We start from the raw sequence: 18,572 nt of genomic DNA, 5'->3' as shown, positions 1-18,572 counted from the left end.
ACTATCAAAATCCAAGACGGCTGCCTGGTGGCCATCTTGTTCACCGATTATTCCCAAAATTAGTATGACATTCCTAGGGCCGTAGGGAAACCTACATATGAAATTTGAGACAGATCCCTTCAGTACTTTGTGAGAAATAGCGGTAACAAACATCAATTGCCAAAATCAAAGATGGCTGCCTGGTGACCATATTGTTTTTCCTATCAGTCTCAAAATCAGCATGACACTCCGAGTGCCCTAGGGGAACCTACATAAGAAATTTGAGACAGATCCCGTTAGTTTTTTCTTAGAAATAGCAGCAACAAACTTCAATTACCAAAATCCAAGATGGCTGCCTGGCAGCCATATTGTTTCTCCGATTGGACAAATCAGCATCACACTCCAAGTGCACTAGGGGAACCTGCATATGAAATGAGACGGATCCCTTCAGTACTCTCTGAGAAATAGCAGTAACAAACATCAACTGCCAAAATCCAAGATGGCTGCCTGGAGGCCATATTGTTTTTCTGATCAGTCTGAAAATAAGTATGACACATACGGACCAAGAGAACTATGCATGTAAAATTTGAGAAATATCCATGCAGTGCTTCTCAAGAATTAGTGGTAACAAGCATTGTTTAGGGATGGACCACAGACAAAAGGCATTTTGAATAGCCCACCATCTGATGATGATGGGTTAAAAATATAGACCTACTTTTTGCAGTCAACACAAAAAGGGCCATCGCCATCAAAAATTGTTTACAAAAAGAAAAGGTAATTTGCTTCAAACTGAATGAGCAAAACAAAACAAAACTTTGACACTTTTAAAATAAAATAATCATATCTTTATTGGTGCAGTTGAGTAGAGTACACAACTTGTATCACATAAGATATGAAATTCAACATTCGGTACACATACACAGTTGATAGAGGTGGAGGAGAGGACAAATCTAACTAGGCCTAATGGTCCAGCTACACTCACCTGTTTCTAATATAGCTTTCAAACTTATTTAAATGCTCACCTTGTTTAATATCAATTCTGTCCAAATATAAAGCATACAGTACTGCAGTAAGGACTTAAGCCTAAACATCCTGTAGTCAATCATGTTAGCACACTACTGGCCCAATACATTCTTCCTTTGACAACATGCTTGTAATTGACCATTATTCTGTCAGTCAATCGCTTCAGACACTGAATACTAAAACCAAATTTGAAAAAAATTATTTTCACAATAACTAAGCATAGTAATTTTTAGAATGAATAATCATACCCTGCCTCCACTCCGTTCTGACGACGACCATCTGTCAGAAATCTTCCGTCCGTCGTTCAGAGCTACGTCATCGCAGCTAAGTAATTTTATGCATTATCACTTTTTCACTACAAAAAAACATCACTATATACCGCAGTTCTCCTATACCATTAAACAGTATTTTGACACAATTTTCATTAATTCACATTTCACAAAATTTAATTGCATAGGAAAATCAGTTGATATACAGTAGTAAGTGTTCATGACGTGCCAAAACATTTACATGTATTAGAAACTTCTTTAAGATATGAGCCTAAAGATGTCTTTCTAAATAGTCTGACTCATTTTTTCTATGATACTTAACAAAATATCTAAAAGAATCAATAACAAACAAGAGGCCTTGACGTTCACCAGAGTGCTGCTACAGAAAGAGCATTGCAAAGTTCAAATCTGTAAAAAGTATTTATGAATCAGAATAAACTTTAAAGTTGAACCTTTGTATTAGAATTTTTTTGTTTTTCATTTTGATAGTTAGTGTATTATGTTACCAAACCTTATGCTTAAAATTCCAATTTGCCCATGCTAAATAACAAAACCAAACTAGAAGTCAGTCAGTGTCAGTGATTTTATAAATTTCACTTTTTAATCTATGAAGAGTACCATCAAACCCGTGAATTCAGAAGCAGATTTTTGAAATTTAAGCCATTTTGACCCATTTTGGCCCATTTTGGCCCCGCCCCTCTGGTCCCTGGGGGTCAGCCAGGACCAATATGGATATGGTGTTAAAATGCTATTTCAGGCTAATAATTCGAACCCAGTTTGACTCATTTCCTATTAAAACTAAGCAAATAATGTTCATAAATGTATTTTTCCTATATAAACTACAGTAAATTAGACCCCTCCCCAGGGGAAAGTCTGAGATCCCAGGGCCATGAAATTCACAATTTTTGTAAAGGGCCTTATGACCTTCCAATCTATAAAGAGAATCTGGTTCCATCAAATCTGTGAATTCAGAAGAAGATTTTTGAAGTTTTAGCCTATTTGACCCCTTTTGGCCCCGCCCCTAAGACCCCTGGGGGTCGGCCAGGACCGATATGGATATGATGATAAACTGCTGTCTCAGGCTAAAAATTCTAACCCAGTTTGACTGATTTCCTTTGAAAAATAAGCAAATAACATTCATAAATGTGTTTTTCGTATATAAACTATAGTAAACTTGACTCCCTCCCCAGGGGGAAACATGAAACCCAAGGGTCATATAATTCACAATTTTTGAAAAGGACCTTAAGACCTCTCCATCTATGAAGAGTGTTTGATTCTACCAGTTCCAGAATTTCAGAAGAAGATTTTTGAAGTTTTAGCCTATTTGACCCCTTTTGGCCCCGCTCCTAAGGCCCCTAGGAGTCAGTCATGGAAAATTTGTTAATAGGATTCAATGGCCATTTCATAGAGATAATTCTGACAACATTTAACTAATTTTCTATTATAAATAACCAAATAATGCTCCAAAATGTGTTTTCACTATATAAACTATAGTAAACTTAACCCCCTCCCCAGGGGGAAACCCGAGACCCCAGGGTCATATAATTCTCAATTTCAGTAGAGGGCCTTGAGACCTTTCAATCTATGAAGAGTATTTGGTTCTGCCATTTCTGGAATTTCAGAAGAAGATTTTTGAAGTTTTAGCCTATTTGACCCCTTTTGGCCCCACCCCTCAGGCCCCTGGGGGGCTGGGACCATATAATTCACAATTTTGGTTGACCTTTGGCTATGAAAGGTTTCTGCAAAATTTCAACAAATTTGGTTGAGTAGTTTTGGAGAAGAAGTCGAAAAGGTAAATTGTTTATCGCCATACGACAGACGACGGACAAAAGGCGATTAGAATAGGTCACTTGAGACTTCGTCTCAGCAGGTGACCTAAAAATTTATAAAACAGGAGAAATGATACAAGAAAGCTGGACAGAAGACAGACAATGCACCATGACACACAACATTTGCAAAGATGCCAGGTATCATTTTACTAGAAGCAATTAGACAAGTGTGTTCCTGATATTCGTACTAGGCAGAGAAGTTACCCTGTGTAAATAAGCATGAACATACTCTACCAGGGCTTTATACGGTGGTGCTTACCACATTATTGATAATTGCCATTAAACCGATGCTGAACATCTCTCATTATCTGTAAGCAACAGTAGTGCAAATAGTACAAAGAGCCAAGATTGATCCTTGCTGATTTTCAATAAATATATTCTTATTACACTTTTCCTCTGTCAAAAATTTAAAATCAAGTCAACAATAATTTTAACATAAAAATGGTACATGAAAAGATTATGTTGTTTTATCATGGTCCTCAAAAGATTGGACACAATGTTTTCTAGGATATCCCATGCAACTATATTGCAAAACAACATGTAATAATCATGTATAAATACAACTACATGAATTGTTCTGATATTTGTGGTTCAACAATTACCACCAAAAAGATTAAAGCTTTAACCTGACAAAGGTTTCAGGTTATAAAGTATAGGAACATGCTTACCTGATCATAAAGTATGCTTTGAGACTGTAAATGGGAGGTCTTGAAACAAAATTTCAACCATCACTGATATTAAAATGTCTAAAATCAAATTTGGTACTAGCATACCAGTTTATTTCCTGAAAAATCTAGAAAATACACAAGGACATTACAAAGACGATTTAGGATGGTAAAATATCACCCATGTTTCCTCCCTCACAGTGTCAGTAGGCTCAGCTTAATTTATACAAGAAACTCCCATACTTCAGTTTTCATAAAAATCAACAAGGAATTTCATTCCACAATTATGTAAAACATAGAAAGTGGATTGATTTCATTTTAACAATGAGGCATACAAATTGTAAGTTGCTTTTATACTTATTCAATTAGATTTTTAGCTTAATATGAAATACAAACCAACCTTATATTTCATACATTTACCTCATTTATGTAATGATAGACTGACAAACTACAAAATACATGACAATATTTATATCAAGTATAATGCTTCATTCAGACAGGTATAAGCCAACACTTGGTTATGACACCATTTTTCATTGGTTAATACATCTTATTACACCTTTTTTCTATGGTTATCTATGCAGTGTTTAATCACCGGTAGTCGTACACATTTTGTTTCACCAAATCAGAGCATTACAGAGGCTGAATATAACTTACAAGTTTATCCGAGATTCAAAAAGAGGTACCAATCCATAAAAGAAGCAACATTACCAGGGTTAGTTATACATAGCTTTCCTGATAGCATGAACCAACCAAGATTGCAACAATACCTATTTGTTAAAATTGTAAAAATAGCACTAGTATATAATTTATCGTCATTCTAGAAAGTCCATGACTTCTGCTAGCTCTCTCTCTCTCGCCTGTTTGTGAGCCCATCGTGCCTCGGCTAGCTGGGGTGATAGCTTCCACTTCTCATGGAATATCTGTTTACCACAGTCCGGACACATTTTACCATCTAGTGTAAAATAAAATAGATAGGCATCAATATCAAATATCTTAACTTCAAGTGAAGAAATACATAAGAATTTAGAGAAACACCGATCAATACCAATAGGAATGCAGTTTATACATTTAATTTCACCATTTATTTCCACTTGACTTTTCCCTGCTTCAATACTAAAATAGCATTATATGGTATGGTGTAGTAATCCAAACCACTAAAGGCGAATTGTACCAATCATGATGATCACAAGACATTTCTTCAGTGAATTACGTCAAAATTAGATTTACAAATCTTTTATCAGCCTTGATTTACTGATAAAAAATCAATCTTGCAGCATCCTCATTTTAACATATTATTGGGACTTGATAAGAACTATCATTCTCATGGATCAGTCGTTATTGTAAAGATAAAGTTATCATTCCCATGGATCAGTCTTTATTGTAAAGATAAGTTATCATTCCCATGGATCAGTCTTTATTGTAAAGATAATGATCAGTCTTTATTGTAAAGATAAAGTTATCATTCTCATGGATCAGTCTTTATTGTAAAGATTAACTTATCATTCTCATGGATCAGTCTTTATTGTAAAGAAATTATCATTCTATGATCAGTCTTTATTGTAAAGATAAACTTATCATTCTCATGGATCAGTCTTTATTGTAAAGATAAAGTTATCATTCTCATGGATCAGTCTTTATTGTAAAGATAAAGTTATCATTCTCATGGATCAGTCTTTATTGTAAAGATAAAGTTATCATTCTCATGGATCAGTCTTTATTGTAAAGATAAAGTTATCATTCTCATGGATCAGTCTTTATTGTAAAGATTAACTTATCATTCTCATGGATCAGTCTTTATTGTAAAGATAAAGTTATCATTCTCATGGATCAGTCTTTATTGTAAAGATAAAGTTATCATTCTCATGGATCAGTCTTTATTGTAAAGATTAACTTATCATTCTCATGGATCAGTCTTTATTGTAAAGATTAACTTATCATTCTCATGGATCAGTCTTTATTGTAAAGATTAACTTATCATTCTCATGGATCAGTCTTTATTGTAAAGATAAAGTTATCATTCTCATGGATCAGTCTTTATTGTAAAGATAAAGTTATCATTCTCATGGATCAGTCTTTATTGTAAAGATTAACTTATCATTCTCATGGATCAGTCTTTATTGTAAAGATTAACTTATCATTCTCATGGATCAGTCTTTATTGTAAAGATTAACTTATCATTCTCATGGATCAGTCTTTATTGTAAAGATTAAAGTTATCATTCTCATGGATCAGTCTTTATTGTAAAGATAAAGTTATCATTCTCATGGATCAGTCTTTATTGTAAAGATAAAGTTATCATTCTCATGGATCAGTCTTTATTGTAAAGATAAAGTTATCATTCTCATGGATCAGTCTTTATTGTAAAGATAAAGTTATCATTCTCATGGATCAGTCTTTATTGTAAAGATAAAGTTATCATTCTCATGGATCAGTCTTTATTGTAAAGATTAACTTATCATTCTCATGGATCAGTCTTTATTGTAAAGATTAACTTATCATTCTCATGGATCAGTCTTTATTGTAAAGATTAACTTATCATTCTCATGGATCAGTCTTTATTGTAAAGATTAACTTATAATTCCCATGGATCAGTCTTTATTGTAAAGATAAAGTTATCATTCTCATGGATCAGTCTTTATTGTAAAGATTAACTTATCATTCTCATGGATCAGTCTTTATTGTAAAGATTAACTTATCATTCTCATGGATCAGTCTTTATTGTAAAGATAAAGTTATCATTCTCATGGATCAGTCTTTATTGTAAAGATAAAGTTATCATTCTCATGGATCAGTCTTTATTGTAAAGATTAACTTATCATTCTCATGGATCAGTCTTTATTGTAAAGATTAACTTATCATTCTCATGGATCAGTCTTTATTGTAAAGATAAAGTTATCATTCTCATGGATCAGTCTTTATTGTAAAGATAAAGTTATCATTCTCATGGATCAGTCTTTATTGTAAAGATTAATAGAATCTTACATGGGTCTGTCAAGTGGACAGGGATATCTCAACCCAATTGAAAAATTTTGGCTAGTCAACCATGCCGCGAGTTGACCACCAATAACTTTGACGAGGGTTAAGATATCGCTGTCCACTTTATAAACCCATGTTTGATATTTTTTCTCCAATACTTTCACAAAACATTAGGAAAATGCAGTTTTAGAAACATTTGTAAAGTGCCGCCATCATAGGAACATCGCCGACAATAGACGCTGCATTTATTGATGACATCACAACATTGTCTAGTGCGTGTGAGTTGTCTTTTCCCTACCCCGGTAAAAGACAAAGTTATCTTTTTGCTAGCAAACGCGGTATAACCCTGTCAAGTATGGGAGAAAAACTTCTCATGGATCAGTTGTTATTTTAAATAAGATAAACATTTCATTCTCATGGATCAGACGTTATTGTCCAGATAAACTAGAAAAGACTACAAGGCGGGGTAATCCCTATTGAGATTCCTCCTCTAGACCCTTTTATATTCGGACGTCTGATAGATGTCTCTCGTCTGAATCCCTACTCGAGCCTTCTAAACTTTACTCTGGAAAATCAAGTCAGGTTGACCTACCTCTTGTAAGGGTCTATTACAGAAATAATCCAACTGCAGCGGTTCCCACACTGGCACACATCGATAGTGGAGATATTTTTCTCTCAAAACGCACATATATTATGCAGTGACATGTATTGAAAACAAAGAACCATCTCATTTTGCAAACGATGTCTTGTTCTATCGCTACTTTGAGCAGCCATTTTGAAAGTCCCTCGCTGTCACATGACCACTATAGTGCGTTCCAGATAATGCCTATTACACTGAATGGAATAAGGTTATACAGGTAATGAATTTTACTGAAACAGACTATAGCGGTCACATGACAGAGAGGGACTCTCAAAATGGCTGCTCAAAGTAGCGATGGAACATAACATTGTTTACAATATGGGATGGTTCTTTGTTTTTAATATGTGTCACTAAATAATATATGTGCTTATGGAGAGAAAAATATCTCCACCAGCGATGTGTGCTAGTATGGGAACCACTGCAGTTGGATTATTTCTGTAATAGACCCTTACAAGAGGTAGGTCAACTTGACTTGATTTTCCAGAATAAAGTTTAGAAGGTTCGAGTAGGGATTTCGACGAGAGACATCTATCAGACGTCCGAATATAAAAGAGTCTAGAGGAGGAATCTCAATAGGGATTACAAGGCGGGGTAATAGTTATAGATATTAATGTACCTTGTTAAAACTCACCTGCAAAAGGAGGTGTCCTTAAATATCTCTTTAAACATCCAAAATGAAACAAATGCCCACAGTAAACTCGTTCTACTTTTTTTCTAGGATCACTTAATTTTTCCTGAAACAAAATGCAGCATTTGAAGTAATACATAGAACTCATTCCAAACTGCTCCCCTGTAAAAAATATGGATACAAGTACATTATTAAAACTAAGTAAGACCAACTATGATATTTCTAAACCATGCAGATATAAGTATCACTGTCTTCATTCCCATTCTATTCCTCCTTTACACCATTACTCCCAACAACTTTACAAGTAACATGCCATACATATATTGGCTAAATCAACCAGCCAATCTTTGTGGTAATTCTGAGATAAATTTTAAGGTAATAGTCAAGGTCATTCTGAGATAATAGTCAAGGTCATTCTGGAATAAAAGTCAAGGTCATTCTGGAATAGTAGTGAAGATCATTCTGGGGTTGTAGTCAAGATCATTCTGGGGTAATAGTCAAGGTCATTCTGGGGTAATAGTAAGGATCATTCTGGGGTAAAAGTCAATGTTATTCTGGGTAATAGTCAAGGTTATTCTGGGGTAATAGTCAGGGTCATTCTGGGGTAATAGTCAAGGTCATTCTGGGGTAATAGTCAGGGTCATTCTGGGGTAAAAGTCAAAGTTATTCTGAAATAATCGTCAAAGTCATTCTGGGGTAAGAGTCAGATCATTCTGGGTAAGTCCAGATCATTCTGGGGTAATAGTCAAGATCATTCTGGGGTGATAGTCAGGGTCATTCTGGGGTAATAGTCAAGATCATTCTGGGGTAATAGTCAATATCATTCTGGGGTGATAGTCAGGGTCATTCTGGGGTAATAGTCAAGGTCATTCTGGGGTAATAGTCAAGATCATTCTGGGGTTGTAGTCAAGATCATTCTGGGGTAATAGTCAAGGTCATTCTGGGGTAATAGTCAATATCACTCTGGGGTAATAGTCAATATCATTCTTTGGTAATAGTCAAGGTCATTCTGTGGTAATAATCAAGTTTATTCTGGGGTTATAGTCAATATCATTCTGGGGTAATAGTCAGGGTCATTCTGGGGTAATAGTCAAGGTCATTCTGGGGTAATAGTCAATATCATTCTGGGGTAATAGTCAAGGTCATTCTGGGGTAATAGTCAAGGTCATTCTGGGGTAATAGTCAATATCACTCTGGGGTAATAGTCAAGTCATTTGGGGTAATAGTCAAGGTCATTCTGGGGTAATAGTCAATGTTTATTCTGGGGTAATAGTCAATATCATTCTGGGGTAATAGTCAAGGTCATTCTGGGGTAATAGTCAATGTTATTCTGGGTAAAAGTCAAGGTTATTCTGGGGTAATAGTCAATGTTATTCTGTGGTAATGAGTCAAGGTCATTCTGGGGTAATAGTCAATGTTCATTCTGGGTAATAGTCAGGGTCATTCTGGGTATGATTGTCAAAGTCATTCTGGGGTAATAGTCAAGGTCATTCTGGGGTAATAGTCAAGGTCATTCTGGGTAATAGTCAAGGTCATTCTGGGGTAATAGTCAAGGTCATTCTGGGGTAATAGTCAATGTTATTCTGGGTAAAAGTCAGGGTCATTCTGGGGTAATAGTCAAGGTATTCTGGGTAAAAGTCAGGGTTATTCTGAAATAATCGTCAAAGTCATTCTGGGGTAAGAGTAAGATCATTCTGGGGTGATAGTCAGGGTCATTCTGGGGTAATAGTCAAGATCATTCTGGGGTAATAGTCAATATCATTCTGGGGTAATAGTCAAGGTCATTCTGGGGTAATAGTCAAGATCATTCTGGGGTAATAGTCAAGGTCATTCTGGGGTAATAGTCAAGATCATTCTGGGGTAATAGTCAATATCATTCTGGGGTAATAGTCAAGGTCATTCTGGGTAATAGTCAAGGTCATTCTGGGGTAATAGTCAAGGTCATTCTGGGGTATAGTCAGTCAATAGTCAAGGTCATTCTGGGGTAATAGTCAAGGTCATTCTGGGGTAATAGTCAAGGTCATTCTGGGGTAATAGTCAAGGTCATTCTGGGGTAATAGTCAAGATCATTCTGGGGTAATAGTCAAGGTCATTCTGGGGTAATAGTCAAGGTCATTCTGGGGTAATAGTCAAGTCATTCTGGGGTAATAGTCAAGGTCATTCTGGGGTGATAGTCAAGGTCATTCTGGGGTAATAGTCAGGGTCATTCTGGGGTAATAGTCAAGGTCATTCTGGGGTAATAGTCAAGGTCATTCTGGGGTAATAGTCAAGGTCATTCTGGGGTAATAGTCCAAGGTCATTCTGGGGTAATAGTCAATATCATTCTGGGGTAATAGTCAATATCACTCTTTGGGTAATAGCAAGGTCATTCTGGGGTAATAGTCATAGTCAATATCATTCTGGGGTAATAGTCAAGGTCATTCTGGGGTAAAAGTCAGGTCATTCTGGTATTCTGGGTAATAGTCAAGGTCATTCTGGGGTAATAGTCAAGGTCATTCTGGGGTAATAGTCACAAGATTTCATTCTGGGGTAATAGTCAAGGTCATTCTGTAATAGTCAATATCAGTCTGGGGTAATAGTCAATATTCATTCGGTAATAGCCAAGGTCATTCTGGTGGTAATAATCAAGTTTATTCTGGGGTTATAGTCAATATCATTCTGGGGTAATAGTCAAGGTCATTCTGGGGTAAAAGTCAATGTTATTCTGGGTAATAGTCAGGGTCATTCTGGGGATAGTCAAGTCATTCTGGGATAATAGTCAGGGTCATTCTGGGGTATGAGTCAAGGTCATTCTTGGGTAATAGTCAAGGTCAGTCTGGGGTAATAATCTAGGTCATTCCGGAATAATTGTCAAGGTCATTCTGGGGTAATAAATGTTATTCTGGGTAATAGTCAGGGTCATTCTGGAGTAATAGTCAAGGTCATTCTGGGGTAATAGTAATGTTGGTCATTCCGGGGTAATAGTAAAGGTCATTCTGGGGTAATAATCAAGGTCATTCTGGGGTAATAGTTAAAGGTCATTCTGGGGAAATAGTCAGGGTCATTCTCAAATATAACTAAATAGACATTTGAGAAAGATCTTTTCAGTACATTCTGATATATATTAACACTAACAAACTTCAATTGTCAAAAACCTGTTGGCCATCTTGTTGACCCGAACGGTCCCAAAATGCACAATCTAGGAAAACCTACATATAAAATTTGAGACAGATCAAGTACTTTCTGAGAATTAGCGTTAACAAACTTCAATTAACAAAAATCAAAATGTGGCCCTGTACGTCCCATAAAATGTAACAGTGCATAACTCAGAACCAGCACATGAATTTTGAAAACATATCCCTTCAGTAAGAAATAGCGGTAACAAACTTACACTATCAAAATCCAAAATGGCGGCCTGGTGGCCATCTTGTTGACCATCCGTCCCAAAATGCAATATGCACAACTGAAGTTAGGGGGAAATATCAAAGCTGAAATTTGATTGTGGATCTATTTCCTTCAGTTTTTCTGAGAAATGCAAATTTAAAAAAAAATCCAAGATGGCTGCCTGGCGGCCATCTTGTGTATCGAAGTTTCCCAAAAAATATGCAAAGAAAGATGTGTAATTTTTTGAGAGAATCCCTTCAAGTACTTTCTGAGAAATAGCATAACCATTTTACCATGATCATTTTCAAAGATGGCGGCCTGGTGGCCATCCATTGTTGAAAAAAAGTGCAAAATAAAATAAAACCTAAAAGGGCCAAAGGGCAACCTGTATGTGAAATTTGATAGAGATCCCTTCAGTACTTTCTGAGAATGTGTAACAACTTTAACTACCAAAATCCAATATCTCCTGGCGGCCATTTGTTAGACCGATCCCGGAAATGCACCTGCTATGCACACCTAGGGCCCTAGGGCAACCTTTGTGAAATTTTGAGAGAGATCCCTTCAGTACTTTCTGAGAAATAGCGGTAAAAAATTTTAAAGTGACAAAATCCTAAAAATGGCTGCCTGGCGGCCATTTGGCTTAACCAAGGCCATAAAATGCAATATGCACAACTTCCTAGGGCAAAAACTACATGTGAAATTTGAGAAATATCCCTTCTGTTCTTTCTGAGAAATAGCGGTAACAAACTTTAACTACAAAATCCAAGATGGCGGCCTGGCGGCCATCTTTTCAACCGATCCGTTTCAAAATGCAATATGCACTACTAGGGCCCTCCCTGATCCCAGGGAACTTTGGCGCCCACCAAAGAATTCAAACTTTTTCAAACACACTACATATAAAATTTGAAACAGATCGCTATAGTACTTTCTAAGACATAGTGGTAACAAACTTCAACAAGAGATCCCAGAGGGATCTTGGCGCCCACCAAAGAATGATCTACGTCTGACAATAGAAAGAGGGATCTTTTCTCTGCTTTCAAATTTTTACTACATATTACTATATATGACATTTGAGAAAGATCTTTTCAGTACTTTCTGAGATATATAACACTAACAAACTTCAATTGTCAAAAACCTGTTGGCCATCTTGTTGACCGAACGGTCCCAAAATGCAATATGCAGATCCTAGGAAAACCTACATATAAAATTTGAGACAGATCACTTTAGTACTTTCTGAGAAATAGCGTTAACAAACTTCAATTATCAAAATTCAAAATGGTGGCCTGTCGGCCATCTTGTTGACCAATCGGTCCCAAAATGTATCATGCATAACTAGGGACCAAAGGGAACCAGCACATGAAATTTGAAACATATCCCTTCAGTATTTTCTGAGAAATAGCGGTAACAAACTTACACTATCAAAATCCAAGATGGCGGCCTGGTGGCCATCTTGTTGACCGATCCGTCCCAAAATGCAATATGCACAACTAGGGCCCTAGGGGAATCTACATGTGAAATTTGAGAGAGATAACTTCAGTACTTTCTGAGAAATAGCGGTAACAAACTTTAAATATCAAAATCCAAGATGGCTGCCTGGCGGCCATCTTGTTGATCGTTCGGTCCCAAAATGCAATATGCACAACTAGGGCCCTAGGGAAACCTACATGTGAAATTTTTTGAGAGAGATCCCTTCAGTACTTTCTGAGAAATAGCAGTAAACAACTTTTAACTATCAAAATCAAAGATGGCGGCCTGGTGGCCATCTTGTTGACCGATTGGTCCCAAAATAAAATATGCACAACAAGGGCCCTAGGGCAACCTACATGTGAAATTTGAGAGAGATCCCTTCAGTACTTTCTGAGAAATAGCGGTAACACACTTTAACTACCAAAATCCAAGATGGCGGCCTGGCGGCCATCTTGTTAACCGATCCGTCCCAAAATGCAATATGCACACCTAGGGCCCTAGGGCAACCTACATGTGAAATTTGAGAGAGATCCCTTCAGTACTTTCTGAGAAATAGCGGTAACAAACTTTAACTACCAAAATCCAAGATGGCGGCCTGGCGGCCATCTTGTTAACCGATCCGTCCCAAAATGCAATATGCACAACGAGGGTCCTAGGGCAACCTACATGTGAAATTTGAGAGAGATCCCTTCAGTACTTTCTGAGAAATAGCGGTAACAAACTTTAACTATCAAAATCCAAGATGGCGGCCTGGCGGCCATCTTGTTAACCGATCCGTTCCAAAATGCAATATGCACTACTAGGGCCCTAGGGGAACCTACATGTGAAATTTGAGAGAGATCCCTTCAGCACTTTCTGAGAAATAGCGGTAACAAACTTTAACTATCAAAATCCAAGATGGCGGCCTGGCGGCCATCTTGTTAACCGATCGGTCCTAAAATGCAATATGCACAACTAGGGCCCTGGGGAACCTACATATGAAATTTGAGAAAGATCCCTTCAGCCCTTTCCGAGAAATAGCGGTAACAAGAAATGTTAACGGACGGAAGGACGGAAGGACGGACGGACGGACGGACGGAAGGACGGACGACGGACCACGGACAAAAAGCGATTTGAATAGCCCACCATCTAATGATGGTGGGCTAACAATGAAATCTAAGATGGCGGCCGGTTTGCCATCTTGTTTACTGATCAGTGCCGAAAGGCATTATGGATCAGTCCTTAAATGTACTATGCACAACTAGGGTACAAGGGGAAACTATGCATGGAATTTGAGAAAGATCCCTTCAGTACTTTTTGAGAAATATCGGTAACAAACTTTAACTATCAAAATCCAAGATGGCTGCCTGGCGGCCATCTTGTTCACCGATCGGTCCCAAAATGCAACATGCACAACTAGGGCCCTAGGGGAACCTATATATGAAATTTGAGAAAGATCCCTTCAGTACTTTTTGAGAAATATCGGTAACAAACTTTAACTATCAAAATCCAAGATGGCTGCCTGGCGGCCATCTTGTTCACCGATCGGTCCCAAAATGCAACATGCACAACTAGGGCCCTAGGGGAACCCATATATGAAATTTGAGAAAGATCCCTTCAGTACTTTTTGAGAAATAGTGGTAACAAACTTTAACTATCAAAATCAAAGATGGCCGCCTCTCCGCCATCTTGTTCCTCGATCGGTCCCAAAATGTAATATGCACAACTAGGGTCCTAGGGGAACCTGTATATGAAATTTGAGAAAGATCCCTTCAGCACTTTTTGAGAAATAGCGGTAACAAACTTTAACTATCAAAATCAAAGATGGCCGCCTGTCGGCCATCTTGTTGACCGGATCGGTCCCAAAATGCAATATGCACAACTAGGGTCCTAAGGGAACCGACATATGAAATTTGAGAAAGATCCCTTCAGTACTTTCTGAGAAATAGCGGTAACAAGAATTGTTAACGGACGGACGGACGGACGGACGGAAGGACGGACGGAAGGACGGACGGACGGACGGATGGACGACGGACCACGGACGAAAGGCGATTTGAATAGCCCACCATCTGATGATGGTGGGCTAAAAATACAAAAAGTGAAAACCTTAAAATAGCAAAAGGTACTACTAGACCATAAGACTAATGTGCCTATGGAGTTCTGTGCATATATCTCAACCGGTTTTCCAGTTATGCTGTGGAAACGAACCTGGTACAAAAATAAAAAATGATTTTCAGCAATGTTTCCATGGTTACGGAAAAAGTGCAAAAAATGAAAACCTAAAAATAGCAAAAGGCACTACTAGACCATAAGACCAATGTGCGTATGAAGTTTCGTGGAAACATCTCTACTGGTTTTAGAGTTATGCTCCGGAAACCATTCGTACGGACGGACAGACGGACAGACGGACGGACAGACGGAACCCATTTGTATATCCCCAACCAACTTTGTTGGGCGGGGGATAACAATGCCCCCGTTCGGGGTCACCTCAGCATGACCCTTGGTCTATAATCGGAATATCTCGGGATGTACTCTTAGCCTTTTACACTTCCGAATGAATCATCAACACTGAAGATTCCATAGTGACACGCTGATTGGCTAACCATAGGAGATTTCAGAAAAGATGGCGATGACGTCACACAAAGGTACATCCGGGCGCTCAAAGGTACAACTCCTATATCTGTACACATAAACATTGAGGGAACACAGCCGCTTGCGATGTTTGTCTACATTTTATTGTAATAAATAGTACGACAATCCGAGAACTATTGCGTTATTTACATTTCGAAAAGTGTAAATAAAAATATTTCACAATAATTTACAATTTTAAACATATGGTATTCATATATTTTACTCTGTTTATACTCCATTTTCGACCGCCACGAGAAAACACGGTCGCCATTACGTATAAACATTGACAGATATATTGCAAATATCAATTTGAAATTACAAATTAAATTCAAAGTCACCCAAAATATAATTATAAACAATTACGGTTTTCGAAGGGTTTCTTGATAAAACACCTTACGATGTGTGATTAGTACAAAATTAAACATTTGCTTTGGTAGATTACCCCAAGCCCACGGCAGCCATTACAGTACAACCGAGAACCCGAATTTCGTCCGTTTTCAGTGTCATAAAATTACGTATTCTGGTTAATATTTTTGTCATCAATTTTTAAACAAAACTTTGAGTATTTAGGATTCTCGAAGCCGTGCGCAACGTATCCTGGTCGGCATTTACGTACTGTAATTTATATCAATTTAAATGAAGTCTACCTAATATGTATTCAAATTATATAAAATTAATACCATTTCAATTGGAGACTTAACACAGCAGTCCATGGCATAAAAGCGGCTGAAAATGAAATATTAACAAGGAGCCGCAAAGCTTGGCATTATCCCCCGCGCCCAGTTGTGTATGAAAGCTCAAACATAAAATAAATGAAGCTCATTGTAACTAAGAGTTTAGATCTTGATATTGTCATCCATGTAGGTTTAACTATTTGAACAGAGCTTAGTATTGTCCTTGAATAAATTCATACAACAATATATCCGCTCTCCAGTAACATGACATTTAAAAGAATAAAAGAACACAGAATTGATGTAACATGTTTAAGTAGAAGGAAACTTTAATAATATGGTATTTTTAAATAAGTTTCCATGGTAACAGAAAAAGTATTGAAAATGAAAGGTTCCCATTAGCAAAAGGCACAACTAGAGCACTAGCCTAACATGTACAGAAAGTTTCGTGTAGCCAAGTTGAACGGTTTTTGAGTTATAGCCTGAAATAGAAAGGAAACTTTAATAATATGGTATTTTTAAATAAGTTTCCATGGTAACAGAAAAAGTATCGAAAATGAAAGGTTCCCATTAGCAAAAGGCACAACTAGAGCACTAGCCTAACATGTACAGAAAGTTTCGTGTAGCCAAGTTGAATGGTTTTCGATTATAGCCCGGAATAGAAAAGAAACTTTAATAATATGGTATTTTTTAATAAATTTCCATGGTAACAGAAAAAGTATTGAAAATGGAAGGTTCCCATTAGAAAAAGGCACAACTAGAGCACTAGCCTAACATGTACAGAAAGTTTCGTGTAGCCAAATTGAACGGTTTTCGAGTTATAGCCCGGAATAGAAAGGAAACTTTAATAATATGGTATTTTTGAATAAGTTTCCATGGTAACAGAAAAAGTATCGAAAATGAAAGGTTCCCATTAGCAAAAGGCACAACTAGAGCACTAGCCTAACATGTACAGAAAGTTTCGTGTAGCCAAGTTGAACGGTTTTCGAGTTATAGCCCGGAATAGAAAGGAAACTTAAATAATATGGTATTTTTTGATAAGTTTACATGGTAACAGAAAAAGTATTGAAAATGGAAGGTTCCCATTAGAAAAAGGCACAACTAGAGCACTAGCCTATCATGTACAGAAAGTTTCGTGTAGCCAAGTTGAACGGTTTTCGAGTTATAGCCCGGAATAGAAAGGAAACTTTAATAATATGGTATTTTTGAATAAGTTTCCATGGTAACAGAAAAAGTATTGAAAATGGAAGGTTCCCATTAGCAAAAGGCACAACTAGAGCACTAGCCTAACATGTACAGAAAGTTTCGTGTAGCCAAGTTGAACGGTTTAGGAGTTATAGCCCGGAAACGATACTCGGACGGACGGACGGACGGACGGACGGACAGACGGACAGAGCCCAAATCACAGACGGACAGAGCCCAAATCAATATCCCCCGCAAACGCGTTTCGCGGGGGATAAAAATGAAATATGCAGCATGAAAACTGAACGATTTCACCATATATTATTTTTCGAGATTGGCAGCCATACATGTACGTGTACGTGTAACACAGTAGTTGATACAAGGGCATTCCATTAAAACAACATGTACATATTAAATAACGAAATATATATATCTTAAACAAGTACTTTGTTAGATAAAAGTGTTGGTAATCATTCATATGATTTATTTCCCCAACAATGCTGTGGCCTGCAGTGATCTACCAGCGATGAAGCCATACACGAGCGGCCGTGGTCTGGTCAGGTGGTTCACGTTTTGTTTATATCATATCGTGTTGTGAACAGCTTTTTCATGTTTAACAGAAACATGACACATTGAAATAAATCATTTATTCATAAACACCTTTTTCACAACCTCAATTTATACGTATGAACAAAATCGGGTACGTGTGATGGCCCGGCACCGCTTCGATAGGTGGCTTCGACACTAAATCTACACTTGTTATATTTAGCAATAAACAAATGAAAATATAAAAATGTTAACATCCGTAACATGTGAAACAATAAGAAACCATTTCAAAATCAGAATTTGCAAGTGTGAAAGTATAAACTTTTGTCAAAGTATCGATTATGAAGCAGGGATGTACGTATCTGTTATTGTTTTTATCAGTCGCCATACTGTGTTTGTACCTTTGAGGACCCGGATGTAAACTTTCTGTGACGTCACGCCATCTTTTCTGAAATCTCCTATAGGGGTCATGCTGAGGTGACCCCGAACGGGGCATTGTTAGATTTTGTATTGGAGCATAACATAAAGTATCGTATTGGAGCGGAATTACAAGTCAAATCTTAGATTGGGTCATCCTGCAAAATAGTCAGGGTCATTCTGGAGTAATAATCAAGGTCATTCTTGGGTAATAGTAAAGGTCATTCTGGAGTAATAGTTAAGGTCATTCTGGAGTAATAATCAAGGTATTCTTGGGTAATAGTAAAAGTCAATCTGGGGTAAT

At 37.2% G+C, this 18,572-nt stretch overlaps 1 protein-coding gene across 3 annotated transcripts in view; it reads right to left on the bottom strand.

Annotated features, from left to right (window-relative positions):
* Positions 1 to 809: 809 nt before the first annotated feature.
* The window catches only part of LOC138305897 (uncharacterized), a 31,012-nt gene continuing 13,249 nt past the window's right edge, over positions 810 to 18,572 (bottom strand). For all 3 annotated transcript variants that reach the window (XM_069246176.1, XM_069246189.1, XM_069246181.1), the window contains exons 7-8: positions 8,016 to 8,118; positions 810 to 4,720 (exon numbers count right to left, since the gene is read on the bottom strand). In XM_069246176.1, coding sequence (XP_069102277.1) covers positions 4,581 to 4,720; positions 8,016 to 8,118 — 243 coding nt within the window. In that variant the 3' untranslated portion in view covers positions 810 to 4,580. The remainder of the gene's footprint in view (positions 4,721 to 8,015; positions 8,119 to 18,572) is intronic.

Source organism: Argopecten irradians, chromosome 1 (genome assembly GCF_041381155.1).
Source record: "Argopecten irradians isolate NY chromosome 1, Ai_NY, whole genome shotgun sequence".
NCBI lineage: Eukaryota > Metazoa > Mollusca > Bivalvia > Pectinida > Pectinidae > Argopecten > Argopecten irradians.
The sequence above is the reverse complement of the archived record's forward strand: the minus strand, read 5'-3'. Positions and strand labels throughout refer to the sequence as shown.